The sequence below is a fragment of the Oncorhynchus gorbuscha genome, unplaced genomic scaffold, assembly GCF_021184085.1.
Source record: "Oncorhynchus gorbuscha isolate QuinsamMale2020 ecotype Even-year unplaced genomic scaffold, OgorEven_v1.0 Un_scaffold_370, whole genome shotgun sequence".
Taxonomy (NCBI): Eukaryota; Metazoa; Chordata; class Actinopteri; order Salmoniformes; family Salmonidae; genus Oncorhynchus; species Oncorhynchus gorbuscha.
Window position 1 is genome coordinate 847587 of NW_025745222.1, and position 26500 is coordinate 874086.

A 26500-nucleotide genomic window follows, 5' to 3' on the forward strand; every position below is an offset into this window, starting at 1 on the left:
TATATATTATAGGTATTAATATATATTATTATAGGTATTAATATATATATTATTATAGGTATTAATATATATATTATTATAGGTATTAATATATATATATATTATAGGTATTAATATATATATATATTATAGGTATTAATATATATTATTATAGGTATTAATATATATATTATTATAGGTATTAATATATATATATATATTATAGGTATTAATATATATATATATTATTATAGGTATTAATATATTATTATAGGTATTAATATATTATTATAGGTATTAATATATTATTATAGGTATTAATATATTATTATAGGTATTAATATATATATATATATATTATTATAGGTATTAATATATTATTATAGGTATTAATATATTATTATAGGTATTAATATATATATATATATTATAGGTATTAATATATATATTATTATAGTTATTAATATATATATATATATATATATATTATAGGTATTAATATATTATTATAGGTATTAATATATATATTATTATAGGTATTAATATATATATATTATTATAGATATTAATATATTATTATAGGTATTAATATATTATTATAGGTATAAATATATATATATTATAGGTATTAATATATTATTATAGGTATTAATATATTATTATAGGTATTAATATATTATCATAGGTATTAATATATTATTATAGGTATTAATATATATATATATTATTATAGGTATTAATATATATATTATTATAGGTATTAATATATATATTATTATAGGTATTAATATATTATTATAGGTATTAATATATATATTATTATAGGTATTAATATATATATTATTATAGGTATTAATATATTATTATAGGTATTAATATATTATTATAGGTATTAATATATATATATTATTATAGGTATTAATATATATATTATTATAGGTATTAATATATTATTATAGGTATTAATATATATATTATTGTAGGTATTAATATATTATTATAGGTATTAATATATATATTATTATAGTTATTAATATATATATTATTATATATATTATTATAGGTATTAATATATTATTATAGGTATTAATATATTATTATAGGTATTAATATATTATTATAGGTATTAATATATATATTATTATAGGTATTAATATATTATTATAGATATTAATATATTATTATAGGTATTAATATATTATTATAGGTATTAATATATTATTATAGGTATTAATATATATATTATTGTAGGTATTAATATATTATTATAGGTATTAATATATTATTATAGGTATTAATATATATATATTATTATATAGGTATTAATATATATATTATTATAGGTATTAATATATATATTATTATAGGTATTAATATATATATTATTGTAGGTATTAATATATTATTGTAGGTATTAATATATTATTATAGGTATTAATATATATATTATTATAGGTATTAATATATATATTATTATAGGTATTAATATATATATATATTATAGGTATTAATATATATATATATTATAGGTATTAATATATATTATTATAGGTATTAATATATATATTATTATAGGTATTAATATATATATTATTATAGGTATTAATATATATATATATATTATTATAGGTATTAATATATATATATATTATAGGTATTAATATATATATATATTATAGGTATTAATATATATTATTATAGGTATTAATATATATATTATTATAGGTATTAATATATATATTATTATAGGTATTAATATATATATATATTATAGGTATTAATATATATATATATTATAGGTATTAATATATATTATTATAGGTATTAATATATATATTATTATAGGTATTAATATATATATATATATTATAGGTATTAATATATATATATATTATTATAGGTATTAATATATTATTATAGGTATTAATATATTATTATAGGTATTAATATATTATTATAGGTATTAATATATTATTATAGGTATTAATATATATATATATATATTATTATAGGTATTAATATATTATTATAGGTATTAATATATTATTATAGGTATTAATATATATATATATATTATAGGTATTAATATATATATTATTATAGTTATTAATATATATATATATATATATATATTATAGGTATTAATATATTATTATAGGTATTAATATATATATTATTATAGGTATTAATATATATATATTATTATAGATATTAATATATTATTATAGGTATTAATATATTATTATAGGTATAAATATATATATATTATAGGTATTAATATATTATTATAGGTATTAATATATTATTATAGGTATTAATATATTATCATAGGTATTAATATATTATTATAGGTATTAATATATATATATATTATTATAGGTATTAATATATATATTATTATAGGTATTAATATATATATTATTATAGGTATTAATATATTATTATAGGTATTAATATATATATTATTATAGGTATTAATATATATATTATTATAGGTATTAATATATTATTATAGGTATTAATATATTATTATAGGTATTAATATATATATATTATTATAGGTATTAATATATATATTATTATAGGTATTAATATATTATTATAGGTATTAATATATATATTATTGTAGGTATTAATATATTATTATAGGTATTAATATATATATTATTATAGTTATTAATATATATATTATTATATATATTATTATAGGTATTAATATATTATTATAGGTATTAATATATTATTATAGGTATTAATATATTATTATAGGTATTAATATATATATTATTATAGGTATTAATATATTATTATAGATATTAATATATTATTATAGGTATTAATATATTATTATAGGTATTAATATATTATTATAGGTATTAATATATATATTATTGTAGGTATTAATATATTATTATAGGTATTAATATATTATTATAGGTATTAATATATATATATTATTATAGGTATTAATATATATATTATTATAGGTATTAATATATATATTATTATAGGTATTAATATATATATTATTGTAGGTATTAATATATTATTGTAGGTATTAATATATTATTATAGGTATTAATATATATATTATTATAGGTATTAATATATATATTATTATAGGTATTAATATATATATTATTATAGGTATTAATATATATATTATTATATATATTATTATAGGTATTAATATATTATTATAGGTATTAATATATTATTATAGGTATTAATATATTATTATAGGTATTAATATATTATTATAGGTATTAATATATATATTATTATAGGTATTAATATATATATATATATATTATAGGTATTAATATATATATATATATTATAGGTATTAATATATATATATATATATTATAGGTATTAATATATATATATATTATTATAGGTATTAATATATATATTATTATAGGTATTAATATATATATTATTATAGGTATTAATATATATATTATTATAGGTATTAATATATATATATATTATAGGTATTAATATATATATATATTATAGGTATTAATATATATTATTATAGGTATTAATATATATATTATTATAGGTATTAATATATATATATATATTATAGGTATTAATATATATATATATTATTATAGGTATTAATATATTATTATAGGTATTAATATATTATTATAGGTATTAATATATTATTATAGGTATTAATATATATATATATATATTATAGGTATTAATATATATATATATTATTATAGGTATTAATATATATATATGATTATAGGTATTAATATATTATTATAGGTATTAATATATATATATATATTATAGGTATTAATATATATATATTATTATAGTTATTAATATATATATATATTATAGGTATTAATATATTATTATAGGTATTAATATATATATATTATTATAGTTATTAATATATATATATTATTATAGATATTAATATATTATTATAGGTATTAATATATTATTATAGGTATTAATATATATATATTATAGGTATTAATATATTATTATAGGTATTAATATATTATTATAGGTATTAATATATTATTATAGGTATTAATATATATATTATTATAGGTATTAATATATATATTATTATAGGTATTAATATATATATTATTATAGGTATTAATATATTATTATAGGTATTAATATATTATTATAGGTATTAATATATATATTATTATAGGTATTAATATATATATTATTATAGGTATTAATATATATATATATATATTATTATAGGTATTAATATATTATTATAGGTATTAATATATATATTATTATAGGTATTAATATATATATATATTATTATAGGTATTAATATATTATTATAGGTATTAATATATATATTATTATAGGTATTAATATATTATTATAGGTATTAATATATTATTATAGGTATTAATATATATATTATTATAGGTATTAATATATATATATATATTATTATAGGTATTAATATATATATATATATATTATAGGTATTAATATATATATATATATATTATAGGTATTAATATATATATATATTATTATAGGTATTAATATATATATTATTATAGGTATTAATATATATATTATTATAGGTATTAATATATATATTATTATAGGTATTAATATATATATATATTATAGGTATTGATATATATATATATTATAGGTATTAATATATATTATTATAGGTATTAATATATATATTATTATAGGTATTAATATATATATATATATTATAGGTATTAATATATATATATATTATTATAGGTATTAATATATTATTATAGGTATTAATATATTATTATAGGTATTAATATATTATTATAGGTATTAATATATATATATATATATTATAGGTATTAATATATATATATATTATTATAGGTATTAATATATATATATGATTATAGGTATTAATATATTATTATAGGTATTAATATATATATATATATTATAGGTATTAATATATATATATTATTATAGTTATTAATATATATATATATTATAGGTATTAATATATTATTATAGGTATTAATATATATATTATTATAGTTATTAATATATATATATTATTATAGATATTAATATATTATTATAGGTATTAATATATTATTATAGGTATTAATATATATATATTATAGGTATTAATATATTATTATAGGTATTAATATATTATTATAGGTATTAATATATTATTATAGGTATTAATATATATATATATTATTATAGGTATTAATATATATATTATTATAGGTATTAATATATATATTATTATAGGTATTAATATATTATTATAGGTATTAATATATATATTATTATAGGTATTAATATATATATTATTATAGGTATTAATATATATATATATATATTATTATAGGTATTAATATATTATTATAGGTATTAATATATATATTATTATAGGTATTAATATATATATATTATTATAGGTATTAATATATATATATATTATTATAGGTATTAATATATTATTATAGGTATTAATATATTATTATAGGTATTAATATATATATTATAGGTATTAATATATTATTATAGGTATTAATATATTATTATAGGTATTAATATATATATTATTATAGGTATTAATATATTATTATAGGTATTAATATATATATTTGTAGGTATTAATATATATATTATTATAGGTATTAATATATATATTATTATATATATTATTATAGGTATTAATATATTATTATAGGTATTAATATATTATTATAGGTATTAATATATTATTATAGGTATTAATATATATATTATTGTAGGTATTAATATATATATTATTATAGGTATTAATATATTATTATAGGTATTAATATATTATTATAGGTATTAATATATTATTATAGGTATTAATATATATATTATTATAGGTATTAATATATATATTATTATAGGTATTAATATATTATTATAGGTATTAATATATTATTATAGGTATTAATATATTATTATAGGTATTAATATATTATTATAGGTATTAATATATTATTATAGGTATTAATATATATATTATTGTAGGTATTAATATATTATTATAGGTATTAATATATATATTATTATAGGTATTAATATATTATTATAGGTATTAATATATATATTATTGTAGGTATTAATATATTATTATAGGTATTAATATATTATTATAGGTATTAATATATTATTATAGGTATTAATATATATATTATTATAGGTATTAATATATTATTATAGGTATTAATATATATATTATTATAGGTATTAATATATATATATATTATAGGTATTAATATATTATTATTACATTTACATTTACATTTAAGTCATTTAGCAGACGCTCTTATCCAGAGCGACTTACAAATTGGTGCATTCACCTTATGACATCCAGTGGGACAGTCACTTAACAATAGTGCATCTAAAACTTAGGGGGGTGGGGTGAGAGGGATTACTTAACCTATCCTAGGTATTCCTTAAAGAGGTGGGGTTTCAGGTGTCTCCGGAAGGTGGTGATTGACTCCGCTGTCCTGGCGTCGTGAGGGAGTTTGTTCCACCATTGGGGGGCCAGGGCAGCGAACAGTTTTGACTGGGCTGAGCGGGAGCTGTACTTCCTCAGTGGTAGGGAGGCGAGCAGGCCAGAGGTGGATGAACGCAGTGCCCTTGTTTGGGTGTAGGGCCTGATCAGAGCCTGGAGGTACTGAGGTGCCGTTCCCCTCACAGCTCCGTAGGCAAGCACCATGGTCTTGTAGCGGATGCGAGCTTCAACTGGAAGCCAGTGGAGAGAACGGAGGAGCGGGGTGACGTGAGAGAACTTGGGAAGGTTGAACACCAGACGGGCTGCGGCGTTCTGGATGAGTTGAAGGGGTTTAATGGCACAGGCAGGGAGCCCAGCCAACAGCGAGTTGCAGTAATCCAGACGGGAGATGACAAGTGCCTGGATTAGGACCTGCGCCGCTTCCTGTGTGAGGCAGGGTCGTACTCTGCGGATGTTGTAGAGCATGAACCTACAGGAACGGGCCACCGCCTTGATGTTAGTTGAGAACGACAGGGTGTTGTCCAGGATCACGCCAAGGTTCTTGGCGCTCTGGGAGGAGGACACAATGGAGTTGTCGACCGTGATGGCGAGATCATGGAACGGGCAGTCCTTCCCCGGGAGGAAGAGCAGCTCCGTCTTGCCGAGGTTCAGCTTGAGGTGGTGATCCGTCATCCACACTGATATGTCTGCCAGACATGCAGAGATGCGATTCGCCACCTGGTCATCAGAAGGGGGAAAGGAGAAGATTAATTGTGTGTCGTCTGCATAGCAATGATAAGAGAGACCATGTGAGGTTATGACAGAGCCAAGTGACTTGGTGTATAGCGAGAATAGGAGAGGGCCAAGAACAGAGCCCTGGGGGACACCAGTGGTGAGAGCGCGTGGTGAGGAGACAGATTCTCGCCACGCCACCTGGTAGGAGCGACCTGTCAGGTAGGACGCAATCCAAGCGTGGGCCGCGCCGGAGATGCCCAACTCGGAGAGGGTGGAGAGGAGGATCTGATGGTTCACAGTATATATTATTATAGGTATTAATATATATATTATTATAGGTATTAATATATATATATATATTATTATAGGTATTAATATATTATTATAGGTATTAATATATATATTATTATAGGTATTAATATAATATTATAGGTATTAATATATTATTATAGGTATTAATATATATATTATTATAGGTATTAATATATATATTATTATAGGTATTAATATATTATTATAGGTATTAATATATATATTATTATAGGTATTAATATATATATATATTATAGGTATTAATATATTATTATAGGTATTAATATATATATTATTATAGGTATTAATATATATATTATTATATATATTATTATAGGTATTAATATATTATTATAGGTATTAATATATTATTATAGGTATTAATATATATATTATTATAGGTATTAATATATTATTATAGGTATTAATATATTATTATAGGTATTAATATATATATTATTGTAGGTATTAATATATTATTATAGGTATTAATATATTATTATAGGTATTAATATATTATTATAGGTATTAATATATATATTATTATAGGTATTAATATATATATTATTATAGGTATTAATATATATATTATTATAGGTATTAATATATTATTATAGGTATTAATATATTATTATAGGTATTAATATATTATTATAGGTATTAATATATATATTATTGTAGGTATTAATATATTATTATAGGTATTAATATATATATTATTATAGGTATTAATATATTATTATAGGTATTAATATATATATATTATTGTAGGTATTAATATATTATTATAGGTATTAATATATTATTATAGGTATTAATATATTATTATAGGTATTAATATATATATTATTATAGGTATTAATATATTATTATAGGTATTAATATATATATTATTATAGGTATTAATATATTATTATAGGTATTAATATATATATTATTATAGGTATTAATATATTATTATAGGTATTAATATATTATTATAGGTATTAATATATATATTATTATAGGTATTAATATATTATTATAGGTATTAATATATATATTATTATAGGTATTAATATATTATTATAGGTATTAATATATTATTATAGGTATTAATATATATATTATTATAGGTATTAATATATATATATATTATTATAGGTATTAATATATTATTATAGGTATTAATATATATATTATTATAGGTATTAATATATTATTATAGGTATTAATATATTATTATAGGTATTAATATATATATTATTATAGGTATTAATATATATATATATATTATTATAGGTATTAATATATTATTATAGGTATTAATATATATATTTGTAGGTATTAATATATATATTATTATAGGTATTAATATATATATTATTATATATATTATTATAGGTATTAATATATTATTATAGGTATTAATATATTATTATAGGTATTAATATATATATTATTGTAGGTATTAATATATTATTATAGGTATTAATATATTATTATAGGTATTAATATATATATTATTATAGGTATTAATATATATATTATTATAGGTATTAATATATTATTATAGGTATTAATATATTATTATAGGTATTAATATATTATTATAGGTATTAATATATATATTATTGTAGGTATTAATATATTATTATAGGTATTAATATATATATTATTATAGGTATTAATATATTATTATAGGTATTAATATATATATTATTGTAGGTATTAATATATTATTATAGGTATTAATATATTATTATAGGTATTAATATATTATTATAGGTATTAATATATATATTATTGTAGGTATTAATATATTATTATAGGTATTAATATATATATTATTATAGGTATTAATATATTATTATAGGTATTAATATATATATTATTGTAGGTATTAATATATTATTATAGGTATTAATATATATATATTATAGGTATTAATATATATATTATTGTAGGTATTAATATATTATTATAGGTATTAATATATTATTATAGGTATTAATATATTATTATAGGTATTAATATATATATTATTATAGGTATTAATATATTATTATAGGTATTAATATATATATTATTATAGGTATTAATATATATATATATTATAGGTATTAATATATTATTATAGGTATTAATATATATATTATTATAGGTATTAATATATATATATATATTATTATAGGTATTAATATATTATTATAGGTATTAATATATATATTATTATAGGTATTAATATAATATTATAGGTATTAATATATTATTATAGGTATTAATAAATATATATATTATTATAGGTATTAATATATATATTATTATAGGTATTAATATATTATTATAGGTATTAATATATATATTATTATAGGTATTAATATATATATATTATAGGTATTAATATATTATTATAGGTATTAATATATATATTATTATAGGTATTAATATATATATTATTATATATATTATTATAGGTATTAATATATTATTATAGGTATTAATATATTATTATAGGTATTAATATATATATTATTATAGGTATTAATATATTATTATAGGTATTAATATATTATTATAGGTATTAATATATTATTATAGGTATTAATATATATATTATTGTAGGTATTAATATATTATTATAGGTATTAATATATTATTATAGGTATTAATATATTATTATAGGTATTAATATATATATTATTATAGGTATTAATATATATATTATTATAGGTATTAATATATATATTATTATAGGTATTAATATATATATTATTATAGGTATTAATATATTATTATAGGTATTAATATATTATTATAGGTATTAATATATTATTATAGGTATTAATATATATATTATTGTAGGTATTAATATATTATTATAGGTATTAATATATATATTATTATAGGTATTAATATATATATTATTGTAGGTATTAATATATTATTATAGGTATTAATATATTATTATAGGTATTAATATATTATTATAGGTATTAATATATTATTATAGGTATTAATATATATATTATTATAGGTATTAATATATTATTATAGTTATTAATATATATATTATTATAGGTATTAATATATATATATTATAGGTATTAATATATTATTATAGGTATTAATATATTATTATAGGTATTAATATATATATTATTGTAGGTATTAATATATTATTATAGGTATTAATATATTATTATAGGTATTAATATATTATTATAGGTATTAATATATATATTATTATAGGTATTAATATATATTATTATAGGTATTAATATATATATATTATTATAGGTATTAATATATTATTATAGATATTAATATATTATTATAGGTATTAATATATTATTATAGGTATTAATATATATATTATTATAGGTATTAATATATATATATATTATAGGTATTAATATATTATTATAGGTATTAATATATATATTATTATAGGTATTAATATATATATATATTATAGGTATTAATATATTATTATAGGTATTAATATATATATTATTATAGGTATTAATATATATATATATATTATTATAGGTATTAATATATTATTATAGGTATTAATATATATATTATTATAGGTATTAATATAATATTATAGGTATTAATATATTATTATAGGTATTAATATATATATTATTATAGGTATTAATATATATATTATTATAGGTATTAATATATTATTATAGGTATTAATATATATATTATTATAGGTATTAATATATATATATTATAGGTATTAATATATTATTATAGGTATTAATATATATATTATTATAGGTATTAATATATATATTATTATATATATTATTATAGGTATTAATATATTATTATAGGTATTAATATATTATTATAGGTATTAATATATATATTATTATAGGTATTAATATATTATTATAGGTATTAATATATTATTATAGGTATTAATATATTATTATAGGTATTAATATATATATTATTGTAGGTATTAATATATTATTATAGGTATTAATATATTATTATAGGTATTAATATATTATTATAGGTATTAATATATATATTATTATAGGTATTAATATATATATTATTATAGGTATTAATATATATATTATTATAGGTATTAATATATATATTATTATAGGTATTAATATATTATTATAGGTATTAATATATTATTATAGGTATTAATATATTATTATAGGTATTAATATATATATTATTGTAGGTATTAATATATTATTATAGGTATTAATATATATATTATTATAGGTATTAATATATATATTATTGTAGGTATTAATATATTATTATAGGTATTAATATATTATTATAGGTATTAATATATTATTATAGGTATTAATATATTATTATAGGTATTAATATATATATTATTATAGGTATTAATATATTATTATAGTTATTAATATATATATTATTATAGGTATTAATATATATATATTATAGGTATTAATATATTATTATAGGTATTAATATATTATTATAGGTATTAATATATATATTATTGTAGGTATTAATATATTATTATAGGTATTAATATATTATTATAGGTATTAATATATTATTATAGGTATTAATATATATATTATTATAGGTATTAATATATATTATTATAGGTATTAATATATATATATTATTATAGGTATTAATATATTATTATAGATATTAATATATTATTATAGGTATTAATATATTATTATAGGTATTAATATATATATTATTATAGGTATTAATATATATATATATTATAGGTATTAATATATTATTATAGGTATTAATATATATATTATTATAGGTATTAATATATATATATATATTATTATAGGTATTAATATATTATTATAGGTATTAATATATATATTATTATAGGTATTAATATAATATTATAGGTATTAATATATTATTATAGGTATTAATATATATATTATTATAGGTATTAATATATATATTATTATAGGTATTAATATATTATTATAGGTATTAATATATATATTATTATAGGTATTAATATATATATATTATAGGTATTAATATATTATTATAGGTATTAATATATATATTATTATAGGTATTAATATATATATTATTATATATATTATTATAGGTATTAATATATTATTATAGGTATTAATATATTATTATAGGTATTAATATATATATTATTATAGGTATTAATATATTATTATAGGTATTAATATATTATTATAGGTATTAATATATTATTATAGGTATTAATATATATATTATTGTAGGTATTAATATATTATTATAGGTATTAATATATTATTATAGGTATTAATATATTATTATAGGTATTAATATATATATTATTATAGGTATTAATATATATATTATTATAGGTATTAATATATATATTATTATAGGTATTAATATATATATTATTATAGGTATTAATATATTATTATAGGTATTAATATATTATTATAGGTATTAATATATTATTATAGGTATTAATATATATATTATTGTAGGTATTAATATATTATTATAGGTATTAATATATATATTATTATAGGTATTAATATATATATTATTGTAGGTATTAATATATTATTATAGGTATTAATATATTATTATAGGTATTAATATATTATTATAGGTATTAATATATTATTATAGGTATTAATATATATATTATTATAGGTATTAATATATTATTATAGTTATTAATATATATATTATTATAGGTATTAATATATATATATTATAGGTATTAATATATTATTATAGGTATTAATATATTATTATAGGTATTAATATATATATTATTGTAGGTATTAATATATTATTATAGGTATTAATATATTATTATAGGTATTAATATATTATTATAGATATTAATATATTATTATAGGTATTAATATATTATTATAGGTATTAATATATTATTATAGGTATTAATATATATATTATTGTAGGTATTAATATATTATTATAGGTATTAATATATATATTATTATAGGTATTAATATATTATTATAGGTATTAATATATTATTATAGGTATTAATATATTATTATAGGTATTAATATATTATTATAGGTATTAATATATTATTATAGGTATTAATATATTATTATAGGTATTAATATATTATTATAGGTATTAATATATTATTATAGGTATTAATATATATATATTATAGGTATTAATATATATATTATTGTAGGTATTAATATATTATTATAGGTATTAATATATTATTATAGGTATTAATATATTATTATAGGTATTAATATATATATTATTATAGGTATTAATATATATTATTATAGGTATTAATATATATATATTATTATAGGTATTAATATATTATTATAGATATTAATATATTATTATAGGTATTAATATATTATTATAGGTATTAATATATTATTATAGGTATTAATATATATATTATTGTAGGTATTAATATATTATTATAGGTATTAATATATATATTATTATAGGTATTAATATATTATTATAGGTATTAATATATTATTATAGGTATTAATATATTATTATAGGTATTAATATATTATTATAGGTATTAATATATTATTATAGGTATTAATATATTATTATAGGTATTAATATATTATTATAGGTATTAATATATATATTATTATAGGTATTAATATATTATTATAGGTATTAATATATTATTATAGGTATTAATATATTATTATAGGTAATAATATATATATATATGTATTGTAGGTTATTAATATATATATTATTATAGGTATTAATTAATTAATGAACATTGTCTTTAGAACTCTCACCTGTGTCATTACCGTAGTAACCCTGACGAGGCTCTGAGAACACACACATGTAGCAAGGTCAGTGTGTGTGTTCCTGTGTGTGTGTGTGTTCCTGTGTGTGTGTGTTCCTGTGTGTGTGTGTTCCTGTGTGTGTGTTCCTGTGTGTGTGTGTATTCCTTTGTGTGTGTGTGTGTGTCTGTGTGTGTGTGTGTGTGTGTGTGTGTGTGTGTGTGTGTATTCCTGTGTGTGTGTTCCTTACCTGCAGTCTTCTCTTCATGAATAGGTGACAACAGGCCTGTTCATTGAAAACACAACATTACTACTAACACACACACACACACACACACACACACACACACACACACACACACACACACACACACACACACACACACACACACACACACACACACACACACACACACACACACACACACACACACTCTGAAAGGAAACCACTCTGAAAATATAGTTCACCAAGCTAACAATTACTGAACACTGGGAGAAGTTAAATGTGTCATTCTTGTGAAATGTATATCTACATGCTACATGTACGTTTCACAGGCTACAGTCTACAGGCTACATGTACGTTTCACAGGCTACAGGCTACAGGTATGTTTCACAGGCTACAGTCTACAGGCTACATGTACGTTTCACAGGCTACAGGCTACAGGTATGTTTCACAGGCTACAGTCTACAGGCTACATGTACGTTTCACAGGCTACAGGCTACATGTACATTTCACAGTCTACAGGCTACATGTACGTTTCACAGGCTACAGGCTACATGTACGTTTCACAGTCTACAGGCTACATGTACATTTCACAGGCTACAGGCTACATGTACGTTTCACAGGCTACAGGCTACAGGTACGTTTCACAGGCTACAGGCTACAGTCTACAGGATACATGTACATTTCACAGGCTACATGTACGTTTCACAGGCTACAGTCTACAGGCTACATGTACGTTTCACAGGCTACAGGCTACAGGTATGTTTCACAGGCTACAGTCTACAGGCTACATGTACGTTTCACAGGCTACAGGCTACATGTACGTTTCACAGGCTACAGGCTACATGTACGTTTCACAGTCTACAGGCTACATGTACATTTCACAGGCTACAGGCTACATGTACGTTTCACAGGCTACAGGCTACAGGTACGTTTCACAGGCTACAGGCTACAGTCTACAGGATACATGTACATTTCACAGGCTACATGTACGTTTCACAGGCTACAGGCTGTGCCTGTCTCTAGCCCCACTACTGAACAGAGAAGTGTAGTGCCTGTCTCTAGCCCCACTACTGAACAGAGAAGTGTAGTGCCTGTCTCTAGCCCCACTACTGAACGGAGAAGTGTAGTGCCTGTCTCTAGCCCCACTACTGAACAGAGTAGTGTGTAGTTCCAGTAGTTAGCTACATCGCTACACGGTTAAACAGTAGTAAACTACTGAAAACACTACATGGTTATACAGTAGTTTGTAGCTTCAGTAGTTAGCTACATGGTAAAACAGTAGTGTGTAGTTCCAGTAGTTAGCTTCACCGCTACATGGTTAAACAGTAGTGTGTAGTTCCAGTAGTTAGCTACATCGCTACACGGTTAAAAAGTAGTAAACTACTGAAAACACTACCTAGATGTGAATTTAGTTCAACTACCACCGAGATACTGCAAAATGTATAAACATGACGAGTTCACTACTTCCCAACACTGTACACGCACACGCGCACGCACGCACGCACATGCGCACGCACGCACGCACACACACACACCAGTCCAGTATGTCGTCCTGAGCAGCAGCTCTATGGAAGGAGATCACAGCGTCAGTCTATGAGACAGGAAGGTACGTCTACTATACTGCATCCCAAATGGCTCCCTCTTCCCTTAGTGATCTACTTTAGAACACAGGGCTCTGTTCCCTATATAGTACAGTGACCATAGGGCTCTGTTCCCTATATAGTGCAGTGACCATAGGGCTCTATTCCCTATATAGTGTTGTGACCATAGGGCTCTGTTCCCTATATAGTGTTGTGACCATAGGGCTCTGTTCCCTATATAGTGCAGAGACCATAGGGCTCTATTCCCTATATAGTGCAGTGACCATAGGGCTCTATTCCCTATATAGTGCAGTGACCATAGGGCTCTATTCCCTATATAGTGCAGTGACCATAGGGCTCTTGTAGAAAAGGCCCATGGAGTTGGTGGAATACTCCTTTAATTAATTGCCATTTACTCAGCTGGGCCAGGGGCGCTTTAATTAGGTCAGGTGGAAATGTCCTACAGATCTCAACTCCATAAAAGGAGGAAATTGCCATCGCCTGATCTCGCTGCTTTCTCTTCCCTAAATCCATCTGATCCAGAAGTTCTGTGCGTCCATGAATCCACGTAAGTCCACCGACTCTTACCTTTCATCTGAATGATCTGTGGTGATCGGGAGAGTGGGCCATTCAGTTATTGTTTATAGTTATCACCGCGGAGCGCGGCTTGGAGCGCACGCTTCAAACATATTGTGTAATGTGAATTGTTAATAATGACTGCTATGATTTGAACTTTGATTATGAATTTGATTGTATACATGTTATTTGTTTCCTTTGTGATGCAGCACAGACTACCAGTAAATATACCACTTTATGGTTAAAGGAATTCCTGCCTCAAGTCTCATACATTCCTCTGTCACCTGACACGTGACCACCTGTTCACCGACACTGTCAGTCATCCTACCTGTCCAGCAACCCACACAGATTCCACTAATCTTTCAATGGTCCTTTGAGCCGGATGATGACTGAACCAAAGACAGGTGAAAAGGAAATGGAGGCGGAGAGGGAAGAATTGTCTCCACTGGAAGGAAGAAGAGAGGAGGAGAGAGCAGCTGAGAGAAAGGTCTTGGAACAAAGGAAATATCCAGGAGCTAAGCCTAAAGCAACAAAGGCTTCATCCTCAACTACCAGGAGCACCAGAAGAACCAGGCAAGCACCTGGTTATCTTAAGGACTATGTGGTCGAGGTTCCGACATCAAAGGGCAAGCCCACCAGAGCTCAAAGAGTTGATGGATCAACTATATGTTTCAGCCATCAACCATCCCCTCTGAGCCAAGGACCGGAAACTGCTTTGGAGCAGGAAAGTGGTCTACGTGAGGAACCTATGGAAGAGGTAACTCCCACTGCACAGGTCGACCAGCTTCCAGAGGCAGGCTCCGCTCACCCCTTAACTAATGGGAAATCGTCGAAGCACTCTAGACGGAGTGGGAGTTCGACCAGTGGATACCCCTTTGGAAGTGGCCATGGCAGCCGCCATTCACTAGCCCTCAGCAATTCACAGAACGCTGTCCTACAAGAGAGGATGAAACTATTAGCTTTGGAGGAAATTGAGCGTCAGATTGAGGAGGAACGACAGGCTGACGAACGATGTCACCAATTGGATGTGCAGGCCCGTAGAGCTCTACAGGAAAGGGAATCCATTGCCAAGGACCTGGCACAGCAGCGACGGCACCGTCAAGCCAGAAGGGAATTAGAAGAGGCACGGATGGTCTCATCCTTCCTGGAGAGGAACGAACGGGGAGTTGACCTGACCACCCCTCCACATCGACCTGAACTGTCTGCCTTTCTTTCCCAATCTGCCCCTCTGGTACAGCATGGCACACAGTCCTCGGAGGCTCCGGGGTCAACAGCCAACACGGAGCACGGGAGACGGGCCGCTCCGCCAACGCCCTCTATGCCAGTGACACAAGTTAGCATTCCTCCATCTGGACAAAGCATCACTCCTTCGCCTTTCCGCCAATTACCAACCAAGGCAAATCGTTCCTTTCATCCAGGGCCAGGCCAGTCCTCAAACAACAGGTCGGAGGGCTCTCGCCCAATTCCGGCTGCCACAAATGGTGGGTCTGGGACAGTAGGTGACCGGCCCAATGAGGCCACAGTGGGCTCATCAGAAGTCCCGGGTTTATCCTTCACGCAACCAGAAGAGGGAGCCAACATTATGAAACTTCTAGTAGCCTCAGCCTATGGAATTCCCAGACCCAAACTGCCATACTTTGAAAATGGAAAGGAGAGTGAATTTGTCCTTTTGGAAATGGCATTGGAGAGTCTACTGGGTATTCACGGTCATCTGTCAGAACGCTACAAATACCAAGTACTAATGGATCATTTGCGGTTTCCAAGTGCATACAGGCTGGCCCAATCCTTTATGCACTCCGCAACACCATACACGACAGCTCTCCAGGCCCTGAAGGCGAGATATGGTGAGCCACGTCAGCTAGTACAGAATGAACTAAACAACATCCTGAACACGTCTCCAATTAAAATGGGAGACCATGCTGCCTTCCAAGAATTCTCCCTGGCTGTCCAATCCCTGACCTCGATGCTCCAATCCGTTGAAGGAGAAGACGGGAACGAGCTTAAATGTGGCTCCCACGTGGACAGGCTTCTTAGCAAACTTCCAGTGTACCTCAGAGACAGTTTCATTGAACATTGTTTGAATAAGGGCATCCTGAAAGAGGGCTCAAGAAGCACCTATGCTCTCAGAGACCTGGCCACATGGTTGGAGGTGAAGGCAAAGGCGAAGAGCATCGCTCACCAGGCCACAATCTCCGCCATAGCCACAGGGGGAAGGAAGGAGTTTGAACGCCAGCAGGGAAAGGAAAGACCAAATCCCACTACCATGTACTTAAATAGTGAGGCCGGGGGGAGGAACCCGGGAAGAAGACCCGTCTCAAGAGCGAGAACATCAAATTCCAGCCTTACTGCCCATATTGCAATAGTAAGGGGCACTTCCTTGGCTCATGCCCCAGAGTAAAAAAAGCTCACTCAAACTCAATTGAAGGCCTGGATCACTTCAGGCGAGCGATGCTACAAGTGTGCCCGTAGCCATAAGGTGGAGACCTGCACATTGAGGAAACCCTGCAACCGCTGTAAAGAAATCCATCTCACCGTGTTGCATGATCTATTTCCCCAAGCAAAGAAGGAGCAGAGTATGCTCATGGTAGGAGCTGCAAAGGAGCTGTATCTCGACCAGCAGAACCGATCTCCAAGGGTCATGTTGAAGGTGGTCAAGGTCACTCTGCAAAGTGAAGGGAGAAGCATTGATACATTCGCCATTCTAGATGATGGGTCAGAAAGAACAATCATTCTCACAGCGGCCACCCGTCAGCTTAACCTGGAAGGGACCCCCGAGACCCTTAATCTCAGAACGGTGCGACACGATGTTATCCAAATGAAAGGCTCTGCTGTAACCTTCAGCATTTCACCTTCAGGAAACAGGGGCGTGGCCTATAACATCACCAATGCCTTCACGGCAGATGGCTTGAATCTCGCAGAGCACTCCTGCCCGGTAAGTGTTCTACAGAAACAATATCCTCATCTACGAGGATTGCCTCTTCCTAACCTGGCCAGAGTAGCACCACTTATCCTGATTGGGTCAGACCACCCACATCTCGTCACCCCGACTGAGCCTATACGAGCTGGACCAGAAGGAGGACCCATTGCTGTCCATACATCCTTGGGTTGGGCTGTGCAAGGTCCATCCCATCTACTTCTCTCCACCCAAGATGTACAGTCACAGCAAGTCCTCTTCACCAGAAGCAATCCAGATGCAGCCACTGACCTCCTTCGGAATGTTGAGATGCTATGGAAGATGGACACCTTCTCCAACCGGAAGCTACAGGAGGTCACTCGCTCGAAAAATGACTCCTATGCATTAGACCTCCTGGAGAAGAGCACCACCACCACTGAAATGGATGGCGTTCGCAGGTATGCAACCCCACTGCTACGGGTGCCCAACCATCCTTCTCTGGCAACCACGACACGGGCTGTACTCCCACTACTGCGTGGAACAGAGCGACGCCTGGTGAAGAATCCTGAGCTTGCAGAAGTTCATAACCGAGAGATTCATAACCTTGTGAAGGCAGGCTACGTCACTGAAGTGACAGCTCATGAAGAGGGAAACGCACTCCGTGAATCCTGGTATCTCCCTCACCATGTTATCCAGCAACATGGTGGGAAGTATAGACTTGTCTTCAACTGTTCATTCCAAGCAGCTGGTCAAAGCCTGAATGACTGTCTACTCCCCGGACCAACCTTAGGTCCTTCCTTGCTCGGTGTCCTTCTCCGGTTCCGGCAGCACTCTACAGCCATCAGTGGAGACATCAAAGCCATGTTTCATCAGATTCGTTTACTGCCTTCCGACACCACACTGCTCCGGTTCATATGGCGAAATATGGAACGAGATGCAGAGCCCACAATCTATGAATGGCAGGTACTCCCATTCGGCACCACCTGCAGTCCTTGCTGTGCCATATACGCTCTGCAGAGACACGCACGGGAGCATCCAGACAGTGACCCAGAAGTATTGGATTCAGTGGAAAATGCCTTCTATGTGGATAACTGCTTACAAAGCATCCCATCCACGGCTGAAGCGAAATCACTCCTTGATAAAGTGCGGAATCTCCTGTCCAAAGGGGGATTTGAGGTCCGACAGTGGGCTAGTAACAGAGCGGAGGTTATCCAGCACCTCCCGCCACAAGCTAGGTCCAGTAGCAGTGAACTATGGCTAACGCAGTCTGGTGCTAACCCAGAAGAGCCCACTCTAGGACTGAGGTGGAGCTGCCTACCGGATACCCTGGGGTATAAGCACTGCTCATCCCAGAGTACCGAAACCCCCACTCTGCGCACCGAAACCCCCACTCTGCGCACCATCTATCGGACCCTGGCCAGTCAATACGATCCCCTTGGGTATATCCTGCCATATACAACACGGGCCAAAGTCTTAGTCCAGGAACTGTGGCAGACCAAGAGGGACTGGGATGAACCAATCCACCCAGCTGACCTAGTGGAACGATGGATCTGTTGGGAAACTGAGTTAACGGAGCTCTCTGATGTCCAAATGCCAAGATGTTATGTACCATCCTGTGTTGACCAACTGGGATCATGCCTGGAACTGCATGTGTTCTGTGACGCTTCGGAGCGAGCTTATGGGGCGGTTTCCTATCTTAGAGTGGAGGATAAGGCAGGCCACACCCATGTCTCCTTTGTCATGGCCAGGTCCAGGGTCGCACCCAAGAAGCAGTTGTCAATGCCTAGGCTGGAACTCAGTGCTGCCCTTTCCGGAGCCCAGTTGGCCTCTACCTTGCGAGCCGAGCTCACCTTGCCAATCCAAAGGATCATCTACTGGAGTGATTCGACCACTGTATTGACATGGCTCAAGTCGGAGTCCTGCAGGTATAAGGTGTTTGTCGGGACTCACATTGCGGAAATCCAAGACCTAACAGAAGTCCAGGACTGGAGGTATGTTGATAGCATAAACAATCCTGCTGATGACATTACTAGAGGTAAAACCCTTAAGGAATTGGCTAAACCCCATCGCTGGAGCTTGGGACCACCATTCTTGTCCCAACCAGAGAACGAGTGGCCGACAGCCCCCAGGCGTGCGGCCCCTCCGCGACCGACTGAAGCTCATGAGTTAAGGAAGTCTGCCCAATGCTACAGCATTTCTACGGAACCAACAACAGCTCTCCCTGACCTAACACAATCCCAAACACTGCCGGATCTGATCACAGCCACAAACCAGACCTCAGATGGGGTGGCTTCTATACCTACCTCCCTCGCGGCAGAGACACTACTCCTCCAGCAAGCACAAGCAGTTAGCTTCCCTGAGGAGTTAAAAGCTCTGAAAGCCGGTAGGGAAGTGGCTAAGGGCAGCCGTCTTCTCTCTCTTGCCCCAGAATATGATCCAATCCTTGGAGTGATCAGAGTTGGAGGAGGCTGCGCCAAGCGGAGGTTTTGGACCCAGATGCTATCCACCCAATTATCCTCGACTCCAGACACCCTCTTACCAGGCTCCTCATCAAGAGTTATGATGAGCGGCTTCTCCACCCAGGGCCAGAGAGGGTCTATGGGGAGATGAGGCGGAAGTACTGGATAATTGGAGGACGAGGAGCCATTCGTAAGCACCAATACGCCTGCGTAGAATGTCAGAGATGGCGGGCCGGAGCTACGGTGCCCAAAATGGCAGATTTACCCCCTGCTCGCTTGCGCCTCCTTAAACCACCCTTCTGGTCAACAGGAGTAGATTGCTTCGGCCCCTTGATGATCAAGTTAGGTCGTCGTGTGGAAAAGCGCTGGGGCATTCTATTCAAGTGTATGACAACCAGATGTGTCCACCTGGACCTACTGGAGAGTTTGGATACGGAAGCCTTCCTCATGGCCCTACGGCGGTTTATCTCCCGACGGGGAAACCCTACGAGATCCTGGCTGACAGAGGTACGAACTTCAAGGCAGGAGAAGCCAGGTTGGAGGAAGCCTTCAAAGCCATGGAACCCAGCTTCCAGGATCAGCTGATGGACCAACAAATCTCATTCAAATTTAACCCTCCAGGCGCTCCTCATTTTGGAGGAACATGGGAGCGAGAGATCAAATCTGTAAAGACGGCCTTACGAGTCGTACTAGGGGACCAAACTGTCACTGAAACGGTCTTGAGGACTGTCCTGATAGAGGTGGAAGGGATTCTGAACTCCAAACCCTTGGGATATCTCTCTGCAGACATCGCTGACCCCGATCCGGTTACACCGAATATGCTCTTGATGGGACGCCGAGATGCGTCACTTCCTCAAGCCATGTATGCTGATACCAACCTCGTCGGCAGACGCCGGTGGCGACACAGCCAAATCTTAGCTGACCATTTTTGGGCCCGATTCATTCGGGATTACCTACCAAGTCTACAGCACAGAGGGAAATGGCGGAGAGAAATGGCCAGCCTGGAAACTGGCCAAGTAGTAATGATGGTGGACCCTCAGCTGCCTCGAGCCTCCTGGCCGGTGGGCCGTATAACTAAGACCATGCCTGGGACCGATGGTCGTGTTAGATCAGTGGAAATCCAGGTGAAGAACCGGACATATATCCGGCCAGTTGCCCGACTGATTCCTCTCCCTGAGATAACAGAGGATGGGGAGCAATGAGCCTTTTTGAGGAATGTGGAAATTAACAAATTTCCGGGGTGGCTGTAGAAAAGGCCCATGGAGTTGGTGGAATACTCCTTTAATTAATTGCCATTTACTCAGCTGGGCCAGGGCGCTTTAATTAGGTCAGGTGGAAATGTCCTACAGATCTCAACTCCATAAAAGGAGGAAATTGCCATCGCCTGATCTCGCTGCTTTCTCTTCCCTAAATCCATCTGATCCAGAAGTTCTGTGCGTCCATGAATCCACGTAAGTCCACCGACTCTTACCTTTCATCTGAATGATCTGTGGTGATCGGGAGAGTGGGCCATTCAGTTATTGTTTATAGTTATCACCGCGGAGCGCGGCTTGGAGCGCACGCTTCAAACATATTGTGTAATGTGAATTGTTAATAATGACTGCTATGATTTGAACTTTGATTATGAATTTGATTGTATACATGTTATTTGTTTCCTTTGTGATGCAGCACAGACTACCAGTAAATATACCACTTTATGGTTAAAGGAATTCCTGCCTCAAGTCTCATACATTCCTCTGTCACCTGACACGTGACCACCTGTTCACCGACACTGTCAGTCATCCTACCTGTCCAGCAACCCACACAGATTCCACTAATCTTTCAGCTCTATTCCCTATATAGTGCAGTGACCATAGGGCTCTATTCCCTATATAGTGCAGTGACCATAGGGCTCTATTCCCTATATAGTGTTGTGACCATAGGGCTCTATTCCCTATATAGTGCAGTGACCATAGGGCTCTATTCCCTATATAGTGCAGTGACCATAGGGCTCTATTCCCTATATAGTGCAGAGACCATAGGGCTCTGTTCCCTATATAGTGCAGTGACCATAGGGCTCTATTCCCTATATAGTGCAGTGACCATAGGGCTCTATTCCCTATATAGTGCAGTGACCATAGGGCTCTATTCCCTATATAGTGTTGTGACCATAGGGCTCTATTCCCTATATAGTGCAGTGACCATAGGGCTCTATTCCCTATATAGTGCAGTGACCATAGGGCTCTATTCCCTATATAGTGCAGTGACCATAGGGCTCTATTCCCTATATAGTGCAGAGACCATAGGGCTCTATTCCCTATATAGTGCAGAGACCATAGGGCTCTATTCCCTATATAGTGTTGTGACCATAGGGCTCTGTTCCCTATATAGTACAGTGACCATAGGGCTCTATTCTCTATATAGTACAGTGACCATAGGGCTCTATTCCCTATATAGTGCAGAGACCATAGGGCTCTATTCCCTATATAGTGCAGTGACCATAGGGCTCTATTCCCTATATAGTGCAGTGACCATAGGGCTCTGTTCCCTATATAGTGCAGTGACCATAGGGCTCTATTCCCTATATAGTGCAGTGACCATAGGGCTCTATTCCCTATATAGTGCAGTGACCATAGGGCTCTATTCCCTATATAGTGCAGTGACCATAGGGCTCTATTCTCTATATAGTGCAGTGACCATAGGGCTCTGTTCCCTATATAGTGTTGTGACCATAGGGCTCTGTTCCCTATATAGTGCAGTGACCATAGGGTAGGATGCCATTTGGGATGCAGGCTATTCTGTTTTCTGCTGTTGGAGAGGGAGAGAGAGAGAGATAGGGAGAGAGAGAGGGGGAGAGAGGGGGAGAGAGAGAGGTACCTGAGGAGTGATGTAGTGAGACAGAGACATCAGGGAGGTCCATGTTGAATCCTCTGGTCTGGAACACACTGGCTGGATACACTCTGGGCTCCTCTGGGAGGGGGGAGAGAGAGGTACCTGAGGAGTGATGTAGTGAGACAGAGACATCAGGGAGGTCCATGTTGAATCCTCTGGTCTGGAACACACTGGCTGGATACACTCTGGGCTCCTCTGGGAGGGGGAGAAAAGGAGGAGAGGGAGGGGTATGAGAGGGGAAGGGAAGGCAAAGAAGGGGGGAGAAAGGAGAAGAGGGAGGGGTAGGAGAGGGGAAGGGAAGGCAGAGAAGGGGGAGGGAGAAGAGGGAGGGGTAGGAGAGAGAAGGGGGAAGGCAGAGAAGGGGGAGAAAGGAGAAGAGGGAGGGGTAGGAGAGAGAAAGGGGAAGGTAGAGAAGGGGGAGAAAGGAGAAGAGGGAGGGGTAGGAGAGAGAAAGGGGAAGGGGGAGAAAGGAGAAGAGGGAGGGGTAGGAGAGGGAGAGGGGAAGGTAGAGAAGGGGGGGAGAAAGGAGGAGAGGGAGGGGTAGGAGAGGGAGAGGGGAAGGTAGAGAAGGGGGAGAAAGGAGAAGAGGGAGGGGTAGGAGAGGGAGAGGGGAAGGTAGAGAAGGGGAGAAAGGAGAAGAGGGAGAGGGGTAGGAGAGAGAAAGGGGAGAAAGGAGAAGAGGGAGGGGTAGGAGAGAGAAAGGGGAAGGTAGAGAAGGGGGAGAAAGGAGAAGAGGGAGGGGTAGGAGAGAGAAAGGGGAAGGTAGAGAAGGGGGAGAAAGGAGAAGAGGGAGGGGTAGGAGAGGGAGAGGGGAAGGTAGAGAAGGGGGAGAAAGGAGAAGAGGGAGGGGTAGGAGAGGGAGAGGGGGAAGGTAGAGAAGGGGGAGAAAGGAGAAGAGGGAGGGGTAGGAGAGAGAAAGGGGAAGGTAGAGAAGGGGGAGAAAGGAGAAGAGGGAGGGGTAGGAGAGAGAAAGGGGAAGGTAGAGAAGGGGGAGAAAGGAGAAGAGGGAGGGGTAGGAGAGGGAGAGGGGAAGGTAGAGAAGGGGGAGAAAGGAGAAGAGGGAGGGGTAGGAGAGGGAGAGGGGAAGGTAGAGAAGGGGGAGAAAGGAGAAGAGGGAGGGGTAGGAGAGAGAAAGGGGAAGGTAGAGAAGGGGGAGAAAGGAGAAGAGTGAGGGGTAGGAGAGGGAGAGGGGAAGGTAGAGAAGGGGAGAAAGGAGAAGAGGGAGGGGTAGGAGAGAGAGAGGGGAAGGTAGAGAAGGGGGAGAAAGGAGAAGAGGGAGGGGTAGGAGAGAGAAAGGGAAGGTAGAGAAGGGGGAGAAAGGAGAAGAGGGAGGGGTAGGAGAGAGAAAGGGGAAGGTAGAGAAGGGGGAGAAAGGAGAAGAGGGAGGGGTAGGAGAGAGAAAGGGGAAGGTAGAGAAGGGGAGAAAGGAGAAGAGGGAGGGGTAGGAGAGAGAAGGGGGAAGGTAAAGAAGGGAGAAAGGAGAAGAGGAGGGGTAGGAGAGAGAAAGGGGAAGGTAGAGAAGGGGGAGAAAGGAGAAGAGGGAGGGGTAGGAGAGAGAAGGGGGAAGGTAAAGAAGGGAGAAAGGAGA

At 30.2% G+C, this 26500-nt stretch overlaps 1 protein-coding gene across 4 annotated transcripts in view; it reads right to left on the reverse strand.

Moving 5' to 3' along the window:
* Nucleotides 1-26500, reverse strand: part of LOC124017997 — a 39756-nt gene that overhangs the window by 4353 nt on the left and 8903 nt on the right. The window contains exons 5-7 of one of the 4 annotated variants that reach the window (XM_046333251.1): nucleotides 25015-25107; nucleotides 14558-14593; nucleotides 14320-14352 (exon numbers count right to left, since the gene is read on the reverse strand). In XM_046333251.1, coding sequence (XP_046189207.1) covers nucleotides 14320-14352; nucleotides 14558-14593; nucleotides 25015-25107 — 162 coding nt within the window. Of the gene's footprint in view, nucleotides 1-14319; nucleotides 14353-14557; nucleotides 14594-24897; nucleotides 25108-26500 lie in introns of all 4 variants that reach the window. The other 3 variants (XM_046333249.1, XM_046333252.1, XM_046333250.1) reach the window with 3 other exon arrangements.